This window comes from Desmodus rotundus, chromosome 2 (genome assembly GCF_022682495.2).
Source record: "Desmodus rotundus isolate HL8 chromosome 2, HLdesRot8A.1, whole genome shotgun sequence".
Classification (NCBI taxonomy): domain Eukaryota; kingdom Metazoa; phylum Chordata; class Mammalia; order Chiroptera; family Phyllostomidae; genus Desmodus; species Desmodus rotundus.
Genome location: NC_071388.1, coordinates 141,299,106 through 141,314,527, shown reverse-complemented (window position 1 = coordinate 141,314,527; position 15,422 = coordinate 141,299,106). Strand labels below are relative to the sequence as shown.

The window sequence follows — 15,422 nt, the reverse complement described above, 5'->3', positions numbered from 1 at the left end:
ACAACCAGGTCAGGAACAGAGTCATATATATACGGAGATCATTTAGAGGGTTATCAATGGGGAAGGGGAAATGGGAGAATGGAGGAAAAGGTACAGGGAATAATAAACATAACTGGTAGGTACGAAATAGACAGGGGGATGTTAAGGACAGTATAGGAAATGGAGAAGCCAAAGTTCATGACCCATGGACTAAGGGGGGATTGCTGGAGGGAAGGTGGGTCCTGGGTGGAAGGGGGCAAAAGGGGATAAGGTGGGACAACTGTAATAACATAATGAATAAAATATACTAAAAAAGTAAAAAAGAATAATAATTCACAAAAGAAATGAAACTGGACAAATAATATATAAATCAACCATTAATCACACTGCAAATTCAAACCACAATGTTATGTTATTTTTGCTTATCAAAAAAGAAATTCTATTTTAATTTATCTGAGACCCAGTAAGGCTACTTCTAGCACCCTACCCCAAATAATTAGAGAGATGTACAAATGCATATGTTCAAAGATGTTTATTGAAGCAATATTTGTGAAAAACAACCTAAAGATCCCATAATAGAGGCTAAAATAAAGTAAGGACCAATCATACCATGGAATATTTTACAGCTGTTCAAAATCATGATTTTGCATAATACTCAATGATATGGGAAAATGCTTCAGCTATATATTTCAAGGTTAAAAAACAATATAAAATATACAACGGAATCCCAAAATTTCAAATACAAATGCACATACACAGATACCACAAATAAAAAAATGACTAAAAAAATATGTAAATGTTAATACCTGTTATTTTCATCTAGGGGATTGTGAGAGATTTTATTCCTTTAAAGTTTTCTGTATTTTTTACAACGCATCATCTGTACACTGTTACATTTTCCAGTTTTCTCAAAATTATTAGGTATTGCATTTACATTTAGAAAAGTAATAAGTAAATGCTAATAACAATAATAATAATATAAAAGTGAGATCCAAGAGGCTCCAAAAGATACAAACATAAATACTAAATGTCCTTTTTTTGTTTTATAAATGGCTAAATCTTCCAGCTAAAAAGTTTTTATTTCCGGTGGCAATAGTACTCGTATTTTTTCCTTGACTGGATTTTGATGGAGGGTCCACTGCAACATATTTGATTTGGAAACCTCCTGCGGTCACGGAAGCGTCACTTAGAAACTTTAAGGTCATGACATTTCCTGGGGAGGAAGAGGATGCAAAAGAACAAAGATGTTAGTCTCTCCTTCAGTTTAGCCAACAAAAATGTCCTTTCAGGGCTTCCTTTTGGCTCTCCCTCCCTCTCTTTATAAAAAACGAGGTTCTCAGCCCCCATCTACCTCCTACAGCTCATAAGACGTCTTCCTTTTGTTAACTTTTAGTTAACAAAATATGTCCTTAAGACAAGAATACCAGATGAACAAAAGGTTTTAAAAGTTTGTTTTTCCTTGGGAGATTGTAACAGAGTAATGAATTAATAAATTTTAAGCATTATTCATTCAAGAATTGAACAAGTAGTTCAATGTTTTCTGATAATGATGAATAAATGAGAATTGTGTGCAAGGCTAGGGTGTGTGAGTAATGGAGCTAATAGTATCTGAGCTTGAGGACTGTTGCTTTTAATTGCATAAGCATTGTGATAATTTTATGGCCTGAAGGAAAATATAGCGTGTAAAATGCCAAGTACTAATGCTGGTGATGAAAATAAAAAGAAAAAATGACATCTAAGAAAATAAACGTTCTTAGCCAGAAAATAGCAGTTTGGGTTAAGAGCAGTGGTATTGCTTAATGAGATAAGTTTATGCTACTACAAGGACATTTCTCGAGGTTACATTTCGTGGAACAAAGGCACACAAAATAATTTGCAGGAGGAAAACCATTTGAAAAGCGTTGCCCGCCACAGGTAGCCTTTTGAGATGCACTATGCACAATAAGCACATTAAAAGGTCTTTGCTGTCTTCCAGTAAAGAAACCTGTTTAACATTATTGAACCCAATGTTACCCAAATTTATTTGACCTCAGAGCCCTTTTCTCATGTGGCACCTACTTAAAAACTTTTCACAGTACTATGCTCTTCACAACTCTCTCTGGGAAATGCTATACTAAGATTAAAAAATGCAGTAACTAAGTTGTAAAATTGTTTCAGTGGCAGAAGGTATTTTTTTCAGTCCTTGCCTGAGGCCCTGGTTATTGATTTTAGAGAGAGGGGCAGGGAAAGAGAGAGAGAAAGAGACACATCCATGTGAGAAACATCAGTGGGTTGCCTCCCATACTTGCCCAGCCTGGGGATGGAGTCCACAACCTAGGCAAGTGCCCTGACAGGACGTCAAAGCACAACCTTTTGGTGAATGGGATGATGCTCCACCCAACTGAGCCACCCAGCTGGGGCAACAGAAGGTATTTTTTAACTACTTTATAAATTACTTCAATTGTTTATCAATGAAAAATGTTGGCCTTTTATTACATTTATGGAAATCATAAGCCACAGCAGTATTCATGGATTTGCAGATTCACACGTATCTCAGACTGCATTTTCTGCAAATAGCAAGAGTCTACACATTTTCAGTGTAAGAAGTTGGCATAAATCTTTCTTTAAGTATAAATAAACACTTTGAATTTTACAAGCCAGCAAGCTACATCTGTCCACAGTTCTCTCAACCTGAAAAAGTAAATAGTAATGGCTGCTGGGCCTTTCACTTTCAATGACCCTGAGAGAAGCAATTATAGTTTTTTGTCCCTTAATTTAGAGCCATTACCTGTACTAATGATGTCTTCTGGAAGCTCATCACCACAGTATCTGAAAAGGAATTTTATTAAAAGGAGAGGTCACATGAATGAATATTATATGGCTATTGCAAGTAGCTCTTATTGGTAACTAAAGTGCTTTATTGTATTGTTTTTTTACAAACAATATTTTAACTGTTTTTAAACATTTTATAAATATTTTTTTGTTTTTTAAAAATTTGAATTTGTAAGGGAGAAAAGGATAAAATGTTATTTGAAGTAATCTTCTCAAAGAAGTAATGAGATTCTTAAGAAAGGATATGTGGCATTTCTACTCTCTGTACCTACAAAACTATTTGTGTAGCAGACAATTTGAATCTTTTTGGAAAAATTAAAAATTTACTTCTGATTAATCTCATAAAGTTTTCTTCACAGTAGAAAGACAATGGGTGTATAGTTAGTGATATTATATTTTAAAATTCTAGAGTATACAGATTTAAACATGGGAAAATTACATTGGAACTTATAAGAGGGTTTGATTTTAATAAAAATCATGCTTTGAAAGGGACTCCCTTGCACATTATGTAAAAGCTAAGGGCTCTGGCAGTTTCTAAAAGGGTAATTTATTTCATAGTGGTGGGAAGTCTGTTACAAAGGTAAATTACGCCATATAAATTTATAACCTGTTGAAATACTTTAAAAATGGTAAATGGTTTTTTTAAAATTAATCTAGGGCTGTAATTGATTTGTGAAACTAGGTTTAATATAAAAACATCATCCTAAATCCAAGGGAGGAGGTATGTTCTTTCAAAAAATATTTTGTCCTTAATTCCTTCAACCCACTTCATGTCTTTTTGAAACTACTTTAAAAACTGTTTGTATTTTTAATGTAGCAGTGTCTCACCCAAAGAACAAAACAAAACAAAGCAAAAAACACTCCAAAAACTTGTTCATTCATGCAAGAAACGCCTTTGTTTTTCTTTGTATTTAATTACACATTTCAAAGTCAATGTAAAAACTATTGAGTTTGTCATTTTGAATGTTCCCCAGTATCACATACTTTTATTAGGTAACTGTCATGGAGAATGGAGAATTGATAACTGATAGTCTATGGACAAAGGATGGTCTAAAATATACATTGCTAAATAATGACCTGTATTTAGAAACCACCTAATTGCTCACTCTTTAAATTGCAATATTTTCTAAGGCTTTCAAAATTCAAACTATATTAAATGTGGGGGGGAGTGAAACATAAAAATATTGTGTCCCGACACACATGTTGAAAACCAAGGGAGAAATATTGAGGAAAGGAGCAGTTGCTTTTTATGACAAAGAAAGCTACTTTTAAGAAGCTTCCTATTGTAGGTTTAGCTGCACTGTATGAAAGAAGAGACTGTGATTTGCATATTTACTTTATACCCACAATACTTAGCACAATGCTTTGTACACAGAAGAAAGGCACCAGTTACTGAATTTATCATTATTTTTAGAGGTTGACAATAATTAGAACATTCAAAACCTCAACGAATTTCCCATCTCACATCTTTCTTCCTCCTGTTGTTAGTTAATCCTGAGGTCTTTCTAAATAGACTATAAAACTAATTGTTAGAGTTTAACAATAATCAAAAGGAGGCTATCACTATTTTAAAAATAAGTACCAGCTGACGGTGATTTAGCATGCTACGAAAAATCTTCGTTTAAAAAGCATATGGTTTGTAGGAGTGTAGAAACACTGGAAAATGAATATTGTAGGGACAGTTGGGGAAAATTAAAGAAACATTAAACACAATATCGAATGTTCCTTTAACTTCATGTAAGGGGAAACAACACATACCTTCCCACAAAGCCATGGATATCGTCGTAACTGTCATATACTTCAAAATAGTCAGCCAAGCAAGCTGGGTCATCTTCAAGGTCAAAGTGCAAGAAACTCAGGTGAATACGCTGACCGTACTGGAGTCTAATGTGCCAGTAGCAGATCTGGTTATCATCATACTCATTTGGGAAGCCTGGAGATTTAAAAACTCTCCTTGGATCTGTAAAGATACCACCACATTCTTTTGCTGAAATGGCAAAAAAAAAAAAAAAAGCATTAGAAAAAAAATTATTCCTACTTTAAAATGATATTCACATCTTGGTGTTCATTATTTATTACTCTTTTTGAAATAGTAAAGAAATAGCTTAAATAATCACTTATAGTATTTAATGTATTATTTATACATTATTCTATATTATAGAATATAATATATTCTTTAGCTTGAAGCTAAACAATAAGTGTATTTTTCATCAATAATTGCTCAATCCTCTAAAATAAACAGAAAACTGTAAATTTTTAAAAAATAAAGCAGCAATAAAATATAGTAATTTAATAGTGCTCCAGGTCACATTTTTTGCTTCTTTTTATCATTTCAGCATAAAATGCACAAACCTAATAGTATACATCCACATGCTTTGACAAATACATACATTCATGCTACCAACAGCCCAGGCAAGATGGCAGGGATTTTTTTGTCCTGTGGTGTCATCCCTGTGTCTTCAGGGACTTGAATATTTAGAATAAAGAGTCTAATAAATTTTGTTTGGAAAATCATTATAGAATTTCAGGAGTACAAGAGACCTTGAAGGTCACTCTAATCCAGTTAAAAGGAATAATTTATAATCCTTCAATACTCTTTTTATGGGTTTTAAACTAACACCTAATCTTATTTGAGAATTTGGTTGACACATTTATGTTCATTTTTTAAGTCATTTTTCTTAAATTAAAAACAAATATTTATAGATTTGAGAGGGAGAGAGAAAGACAGACATCAGTTTTTGTTCCACTTATTTATGCATTCATTGGCTGATTGTTGTATGTGCCCTGACCAGGGATGGAACCCACGGCCCTGGCATAACAGATCAAGGCTCTAACCAACTGAACTACACAGCCAGCGCTCATTTTTTTTTTATTTTATAGATTTATATTGTGTCATATAACCTGTCAAAAGAACAACCTCTGCCAGAACCAATGACTTGTAGTATGACCTAGAGGCAAAGCTGCATGGTCCCTGATTAATTTTAATTCCATATCAAGTAAGGGTCTAGTGTCTTGAAAAATAAAACAAAACCTGGAAACTCAAAAATAATCTGGGTAGTGCTGACTCTGGTAGCAGTCGGTATTTTTCATTTTATCCATTTCGGGCTTCTTCCAAGAATATTCTCCTTTAAAGTAACTATTTAAAATTTTTTATTAGCATCTTTACTGCCACAGATGTTAAGGAAGCTTATCTCCAAGGTAGAAGAGGGTCTTAGAAAGGTTGGGGAGTGACAAAGATCGGAGGTCAAGTCCGAATGCTCTGTGACCACCCCAGATCTCAGTTTCTTCACTGGGAAAGTAAGCATAATCACGTTTCTCCTATCACTTCCCACAGGATTATTCTGAGGATAATATAGGGAAGATGACTTAAGAATGTTATACAAAATGCAAGCTATTCCTATTCCATTACTAAAATTTATACAATGCATAGTTTGTATGTGTACTTAAGTCTGTACAGTGCCAGCTTTTGGAGCGACTCGCTCTGTCCCACAAAGTCCTTTCTTTGTTGTATACATTATTAGGTTAGGATAAAAATTCAAATATATTGAAGAATTTTGGTTGTCTATTTAGCTATATCTATTCAGATGGATATTTTGTTACATATAGTTATTGCCTCATATTTTTATTTTGAAAATAATAGATTCACAAAGTTGACTAGGTCCTGAGGACTTAGCCTAAGTTTGGATAACATATTCAAGCTGTTTATTTATTGGTAAGATTTTATGTATGTATGTATGTATGTATGTATGTATGTACTTTAGAGAGAGGGGAAGAGAGAAAGAAAGAAAGGAAGAGAACCATCAATGTGCCAGAGGAAAAAAAAAATTAGTTGGTTGCGTCTCACATACCTCCACCTGGGAACCTTGGCCTGCAATCCAGGCACATGTCCTGACTGGGAATGGAACCCATGACCTTTCTGTTCTCAGGCCAGCACTCAACCCACTGTGCCACACCAGTGAGGGCTATTCATTTATATTTTAATCCTCACCCGGGGATAAGTTTCTATTGATTTTAGAGAGAGAGGAAAGAGTCAGAGAAGGACAGAGAGACAAAGAGAGAAACATTGATTTGAGAGAGAAACTTCAATGGGTTGCCTTCCATATGTGCCCCAACCAGGATCGACCCCGCAACCTCTTGGTGTAAGGGGCCACACTCCAACCAACTGAGCACTCAGCCAGGGCAATTACTTAAGCTCTTAAACCCCTTTCCTGATTTCTAAAACAGTATAGCTCTGGCCAGTGTGGCTCAGTTGGTTGGAGCATCATCTTGTACACCAAAAGGTTCAAGGTCCAACTTCCTGTCAGGGCACATACTGTATTGTGCTGTCTATAATTTGCCCAAATTTTTGAGGGAAAAATAAGGATGTGTATTATGCATGGGTAGTACTAATTCTGTATCTATATAAATGTTTTTAATTCTTTTCTTTATGTTTATAATGTAATGTAGAAATTGAAGAAGATGATACTTTTGACATTGACAGTGATGAAGAGTTCTTGGCCTCCCAGGATGCATAAATACCACAAATTTGTTAGTGGCACATAAAAATTCTTGTACTTGTACCAAAATATGTTCAAAAATAAATGTTAAAATTTCTTTATAATACAAAAAAGAAGTATCTACATGTAAATAAATAAATAATTTAATTAAAAAATTAAAACGAAAGATTTTTTTCCTGAAAGTTTGAGCCAAAAACATGGGTATGCATTATACGTGGCAAAATATGGGCACCTAGTTTACTGGTTGATCCCCAATGGGGATGGGGATGGGAGGCAACTCATTGGTATTCCTCTCTCTCTCTCTCTCTCTCTCTCAACTCAAGAAACATTTTTAAAATTTTTAACTGGGTGCAAAAATGCTTCCTTGTGGGGTGGTAAATACTGAGCGACAGTAGATTAAGGAACGTAAATCGGGTCTGACACGGGATAATCACTCAATGCATAGTAGTTACTGGAAATTATCATCACTAAATTGATTTATCTCTTTAGAAAAAAGTTATTTTGTTTTAACAACCTCATAGTAAAGTAACTTTTTGCAAAATATAAAAATTATTATTTTTAACAAACCATGTGGGTTGTAGCAATAAGCATCCCATCTTTCACTCCTATTGAGACGGACTCCATAATCAATAATACCAGTTTTTCCAAATCCGCAGTTGGGCCCTGGCTTCACAATGGGGTATCCAACTCTGCCCTTGGCCATCCACCCAGCAGCACAGACATGAAATCCTGCAAGACAATAAATGGGTTTTATACTTAACTGCTTAACACAGCTGAGAGAAGCTCATCTTTACAATGATGGCCCCTAAGCCAGAGGGCAGAGGGGGCATAGGGTCTTAGAGAATGGTTAGCAGGGTAGAAGAGATTTACCGAGGGGTTACAGGAAAGGTGGAATATTTTTTCCCCAAGAGCAACAGAGAAAGAAAGTCATTGTCAAATCATTTACCAATTTTTCTGGCTGCTTCCAGCTGCTTGTAAGTGGCGAGGGGAAAAATTGTTCTTTTAAAAAATAAAATAAAATTGGAACACCTATAAAATACAACATCTGACTTTTACTAGAAAATGACATCTTAAAAAATAAGATGCAGATGAACTAGAAACCATAATACAATGAATATCAAAACAATGCATGTCCCGAGCTGGTTTTTCACCAACAACCTATCTAGTGCAATGAGATAATTTCTGAAATCACTATCAATCATAAAAAATTTTCAGATGATAGTTTAATTAATTTCTGTTTCAGGGACAATTAAGATATTGCTAATATTTTTTAAAATTTGAAGAGGGATAAAAGCACTCATAAATTCAAACAAGGTCTCAGCCCTATTTTTCTTGCTCAGCTCCGGAGGCTGTTCAAATATTTGCCAGTGCCATCCAAGAACAATTTTACTTGAAGTCCAGGGCAGCTAGTAATGGCTCTGGCTTTTGTATCCATCATTCCAGTTACTGTGTCACTCAGTCCTGTGGGAACAGAATGAGCAGTTATCTGGGAAGACTTTGGGGCGTTTAGAGGACACCTGTATTTTTGCCTTGGGTAATGTACAATAATAGCACAACCTTTGTCAGCTATTTCCCTATCAACAAAGGGGTTTCTTCAATGGAGAAGAGTTCAAAATGTGAATGGCCTTTTGGAGACTCCTGAAAGCCCAAGAGAGACAGGCCATTTTTTTCAAATAAAGAAACAAAAAGCACGAGTTAATTATTGGGTTTTTACCAGGTCTTTTCCTTTCTCCTTTCTCCTTTCTCCTGCCATTTTATAACTTGCTTATCCTCCCTTTCCTCATAGCTTTTAATCCTGAAATACAAATGCATTCTCCCACTCAATGTTAAGGAAAAAAAAAAGAAAACACCGAAAAAATTAGAAAAAGGCCACTAAATTCAGTGGGTTTTTTTTTCCCGCCTATTAAATTTCCTTGTAAAATTTGATGTAGGAACGTCATTTAACTGCTGAGAAAACCCATACTCACAAGTCAATAACAGATTGAACAATGTTAAAGATGAATAACAATGGCTTTAAATGTATGAAGAATTTAAATAATATTGAGTTAATGTATTCATTTTCTTAGTAGTTGTTTGTTTTTTTTTTAATCTCACAGTGGGTTGTGACCTCAAATAAGTTGCTAGTACTAGGGACTTTCCAGTAGCTAGCTCTAGGCAGAAAAGATGGGAAGAGTCTGAGGGCAGAGGGCATAGGGGCTTAGAGAAAGGTTAGCAGAGTAGAATAGAGAAGATTTACTGAGGGGTTACAGGAAAGGTGGAATACTTTTTCCACAAGGGCAACAGAGAAAGAAAGTCATTGTCAAATCATTTACCGATTTTTCTGGCTGCTTCTAGCTGCTTGTAAGTGGCGAGACGGCCACCTTCATATTCACACACCGCCTTTGCTTCTGCATAGGTGAGCTTGTATTTGCCAGACCGAGCTTCTCTGTGGTACACGCCTGCTGCTTGTTCTGTGAATTCACAAAATGTCATTAATGCACTACTATAATTCTTGCAGAACAAGGGAAATTTTGTGACCTCAGCCAGAAGATTACATTAGCTATTGTTCTTGCCAAAGGGTTCCCTAGTTCAGCTGCCTTGGGTAACTACATTTTTCATTATTAGAAAGCTTTGGGGAAAAACTGTGGAAGAGGGGGAACTTTGGGGGAATCTGGTGGCAGAGACAGAAATTCAAGGCTAAATTATGCTTCTGAGGTGACAGTACGAAAGATTTTAGCACATTGTATTTCTACACTACCAAAGGTGGAAAAGATTTTACTTTTTTTGGCTTTAACTCACATAAAAACTTGGAAAGGTAACTCATAGGAGAAAAAAAGGAGGTAAAGGCAAAGGAAACCATGAAAATCGATCCATTGTGTAGGCTCACAGTGATGGAGAAAAATAAGCCAAAATATCCATTTGAGGGAAATGACTAATGCAATATAATTGAGAATTTCATAAAAAAATCAAAAGCCGAGGGAAAGTTTGAATGAATCTAAAGCAAACAAATACTGCTTTTAAGAAAAGAAGACTGCCCAGCTGGATAAGCTCAGTTCGTTGGAGCCTCGTCCCCAGTGCGCGGAGGTTGTGTGTTCCATCCCCAGTGAGGGCACATACAAGAATGAACGAATGAACGCATCAATAAGTAGAACAACAAGAGCTGTTTCTCTCTCTCTCTTCTTTCCTCTCTCTCTCAAATCAATAAACAAAAAAGTTAAGAAAAACAACTAGATTCAAACACAGCAGGGGAAAACCTGGGCACACCTAACTACTGGTTCCTAAGTTCTTTGTCTGTTTTGTTTTCTTTTAGCTCACATTTGTTCCCAACATATTTTTGGTGGTGTTAAATCATATATGAGTTGTCTCCCAGTAGATCACTATTTAGACTGCTTGTTTTGAGTTGGGAGTGCATTTTGCCATGGAAACAATGTGGAAGGATTCCCAGGACAATTTTCATCAGACAGCTCTAACAGTCCCGTGTAGACTGTCATAAGGGTCCAGTCCCTGTACCCTGAACTGTGCATCAGCTACCATCAAGACCACTTTCAACGAGAACACATATATCTTGGCACGCGGTGACATGAAGCCAGCTCTGTTAGAAATACTGTTCCTTGCTCTCCTCCCTAGGCTGAAGCTGACATTGCCACAGTTGAAGAGGGGATGCTGTTTGGTGTTTCCCCTGGTTTTCTGGACTGCAGGGGATCCTCTTATACATTACATGGTAAAGGCCCATTACCGAAGACCTTAATCTGATACTTCTAAGTCAGAGAACACGAGGTCACTTTCCCCTTTTAATGGTAAAGCCTCAGTAACTGCACTTTCACTGTTTCCAATCTGCTTGTTTTCAGCATATACTGTGACGTACTTTGCCAGGTGCCATGGGACAAGTCCTGTGCCCAAGCACCTTGGACACTAGTGGGCAGTGCAAGCACAGGCGGTCCCCATTTATGCTGGTTCAACTTAGGATACCAGAGTTAAAAATCAACCTTAGGGGTCCTCTATGTCAGCCTTCTCCTCTTACCAGGGTGGAACTGAGACCAAGGGTTTAAAAGCCCTTGTTCTTGATAGTTGCTCTCTGATTCTTGCCTTCTAATCCAACTCCCTTTCCTCCTTAAATAGTTTCTAATACTGTATGGATCTAACCGACTATAAATAATTTGTGCTAGGTTGACTGGTCAATAATTTGTCCCACATTGAAGCAATGTGCCATTACCCCAAGCCTCAAATTCACAGCACACTGTTAACAAACATCGGGTTTGCTCTCTCTACCTCTGGGACTGCACTTCTATTATTTGGGTTTGTATTGTTGTAAAATACAAAATTGCTTTTTAAGAAAACCAACAATAGCTCCAAATTACTTGATCATCATTACTTGATCATTACTTGAAAGTTTTCAGCATTTCAAAGTTCGTCCATGTGGGTTTCATCCTTCCTAGCTTCATGACAGCCTTTGTCATGTCTCAAAAATATGTGCATGTTTCCAAAGTTTGATTGTGTGCAGTGACAATAAACAGACTTGTTCATTCCTCTAGTGAATCCCAGGCCCCATCTTGGCCAAATGGATCTCACTGTTCGGCACGAAACTAGCTCACTGGCTCCAGCTGCAAAAAGAGGGGGCAAGGCCGTGCATTGCAAATCAAGCGTTTTAATGAAATCCGCCTGACTGCAGTTATTATTACCAGGGAGAAACAGGCTGGAATATTCTATAACTGTGGGCTGCTTAGCAAGCATAAAACCAGGATGTAGGTTAATTTTGCTTTCACTTTATTTCTTTATTTTATACCAGAATCCCTCAATTTCCTTCTTGAGAATTCAAAATATTTTTACTGTCAAACATAATAATGGGCATGAAGCCATATTAATTTGTATCATGAAAATGAAAGCATTGTTTAGAATACTATTAAGGGTATTTGGGGCTTTGAGTATTTGGCTTTTTCGGTCTATTGTTCATAGTCACCATGAGGCCCATGTCATTCCTCACTTATATTTAACAAAACAAACAAAAAAACAACTTTTCTTGTCTAACTAAAGGGGTGAGAAAGTACATGGATAGTTTAAGAAAAGGAATCAAAGTGGTAAGACAGCATTCAGAAATACAAACTTTAAATTTTTTTTTCTGTATTATAAGCTGGCTTTGTCAAACTAATCAAAAGTTGTTTGGAAAAAGCAAGCTATGTACTACAGGTCAGAATGCCTGGAGCAATGATTATAAAGTTATTGTATATTCCATTTTACCTGTTATGGTCCTGGTACTATTACCTGCTATAAAATCTGACTACAAATGCATTGAAATAAAAGCAAAATAATATATTGGTGGGTTTTTTATTTATTTATTTTTTTTACAGAAATTGCCCCACTATACCGCCACATCTGGTATGAAAAATTTAAAATATATTTTCATATGGAACATAAATATTAACCTCTATTTCTTACTGAACAATTTACTATATAAAAAGCTATTTTTAAAGTTTAGAAGACAGGAACACTATTTAAAAGTGGTATAGGCATTCTGAAAGCTCTCTTTCCTAAGCATTTTCTTTGAAAACATCAGGCTTGAACATAACAGAAAAAACCACTGCTTTGATTCACTTCTCCATCAATTCAAAGAAGTGACATTCCCAACAAGAAGCTCAATAAATGAAGTTTCTTACCAAGCCATATGGAGTTGTGAAAAATACCGTTCTTGTATCCCCATCCGTGAGCCCCTTCCCACAGCAAGACAAAGAAGTAAATTAAGAAGATCATATCTTGATCGCAGAGAAGTAGTAGCGTATTAGGGTTTCCTCACGATAAATTCTCAGAGCAGAGCCTGCAATGCGACTGGAACATCTGGTTTCCACATCTTTTAAATGATTTTTTCAACTGTGAGGTCAGCAACTATTCTCCAATGGCATTTCCCGCTGCAGAGTTTCACAATTAACTCAGTGTCTGAACCAAATCCTCTGACTCATTTGCATTGGCAACTACAACTGAGGATATAGTGATCATCTACACTCTAAAATTCACTTACACCAGAAGGTGTTCATTAATTCTGAGCATCACAGACACTTTTCTATTAGGAAGTTGGTGTAACTTGATGCAGATTCAGCAGTGATTTAAAACAAAAAGTGTGCACAATTTGGCAGATCCTAATCCATCTCCAGGGATGTAGGATTTCTTTACCTTCTGTCTGCTTTTCTCCTGGGGCAGAGTCGGTTGCATCCTTGGTTTATTGTGGTCAGCAGGTAAATACATCAGCTCCCAGAAAAGTAGTCCAGTTTTAGAGCCTTAAGACATTCCAGCAGCATTTTAACACAAATTTCCCCCAGGCACAAATCCTTGAAATCTGGGGGGGAAATGTGGGTGGGTAGATAGTCACACTTAATAAAATTATGGTCCTACTTTTCCCAACACTCTAACCTTGAAGATGATCAAAATAGCAGGTAATACTTCCCATAGTAAAATATCCCAAAATACGCCTTAAAATATCCCAAACTTTGTTCTCCTTATGTGAAGGGTCCTTTGATAACATGTCTGGCGATAACCCCAGTGTTCTGATGCTATTGGCATTTCCTGTTGAATGACAGCCAATTTTTGGCAGCTTTTGCCTTTCTTGTAAGTCATTCTTTGCTACTTAGTGTCTCTACTCTTGCTGCCCAACTGCTTCCCATTTGCTTCCATTATGTTTGTTTCTCTCATCTTGAACACTTTCACAGTTCTCTCAGTGATAGGAATTCTTTGAAAAAACCAGATTTCTGGACATGTTCCGGTCTGAAGTTAGCCTTCAATCCCGTAGACCTCACTGCATTGAATATTGAAGGCTTGTCTTGGTCTCCTCTCTCCTCAGAAAAGCAGTTGAGGGGATATAGGTTGGGGGTGCAGAATTTATTGGATGCTCCCTGAGGTATGCATAACGTTATGAGGGTTCAAAATCTCTATTTGGGGCCCACAGCAAAGGAGAGATGAGAGAACTGTATCCCAGTTCACTGACAGGGTTAGAAAGTTTAGGCGTGGTCAGCAAGAAAGGACTAATGGACAGTTGGAAGGCACAAACTGTGATATTGCTTTGGAAAGAAGCATTACATGAGTATTTTAAGTTTGTGGCTTAAGAAGTAAATATAACTTTCCTTGCACAGGAATACAGCAAAACCCTCCCAGCCTTCCCTAGTCTTTGCCTGGTTACAGCCACTGGCCTTGCCCTCTCTGCATCTCTTCAAGTACCCATGTCCCTTGTTCTCATTTATCAAACATTACTCTCAGGGAAGGTTAGAAATGAATCTTTACTTAGGTCAAATAACTAACAACAGATACACATCCTTTATTTATTTGCATTTTAATGAAGGTCCAGGTACAGCAGGGTGTGAATGTTCATCTTATTTTAATATGAAATTTAACGATTGTTTTGATGGGTTAACCCAATCGAGGGTGCACAATTTCTCTTCCCTTTTCCCAGCTCTCCATGCAGAGGACAAGGATTTCTCCCTACAAAGTTTGGACACCCTGTCCTTCCTCTCATCCGCAAGTTGAAAAACTGCCTAATGATATGGGCTCTGGTTTTGAGGGTTGGTTAAGAAATGTCTAAAACTGTAGAGAAATTCATGAGTTTATCTGAACTAAACTGACCATAATTTTGCCAAGAAGCAAAATCTCAATGAAATGAGAAAATGCTCCAGAAGGTGGCAGTTTTACAGCTTATTTTATACATTAGAATCAAAGGTGCAAACATAAGGACGTGGCATGAAATCCATTGGTGATTGATTAAGGAGGCAAGAGAAAGCAAAGCTGGGGAATCTCTGTGATTAGATAAAAAGTAAAGCAGAGAGACACATACTTCTGTCACACTGGCAGGTGCAGGATAGTTGCTAACCTTACAGCAGGTAGAGATGGTAAGTGGGAAACAAGACAACAGTGGAGGGTTCTGTGGCGTGGAGCTCTGGGATGTGTGCCTTGAGGGGTCTGGAAAGGGGAATTACTCTGACAATTCAAAGATATGTTATCCTAGACACAGAAGGACAATGGGGAAGGCTCACTTAAGGTAAAGATTGACCTTTGTCCAGGAAGCTACAGACCTAGCACATGAATACCCTACTTGACCCACTTTTTTATGTTCAGACCACCCTCTGTGGTTATTTTCAGTCTCTGAGTTTGTAGGGCCTGCCATGCTGGCCTCCCCTGAGC

General features: G+C 36.8%; 1 protein-coding gene across 1 annotated transcript; it reads right to left on the bottom strand.

Moving 5' to 3' along the window:
* Positions 1–496: 496 nt before the first annotated feature.
* TNFAIP6 (TNF alpha induced protein 6) lies at positions 497–13,239 on the bottom strand. The gene is made up of 6 exons (XM_053918657.2): positions 12,917–13,239; positions 9,599–9,736; positions 7,854–8,015; positions 4,549–4,777; positions 2,747–2,787; positions 497–1,192 (listed from the first exon to the last, which is right to left on the bottom strand). The coding sequence occupies exons 1-6, from the start codon at positions 13,008–13,010 to the stop codon at positions 1,023–1,025; spliced, it is 834 nt and encodes a 277-aa protein (XP_053774632.1). The 5' UTR covers positions 13,011–13,239; the 3' UTR covers positions 497–1,022.
* Positions 13,240–15,422: the final 2,183 nt, after the last annotated feature.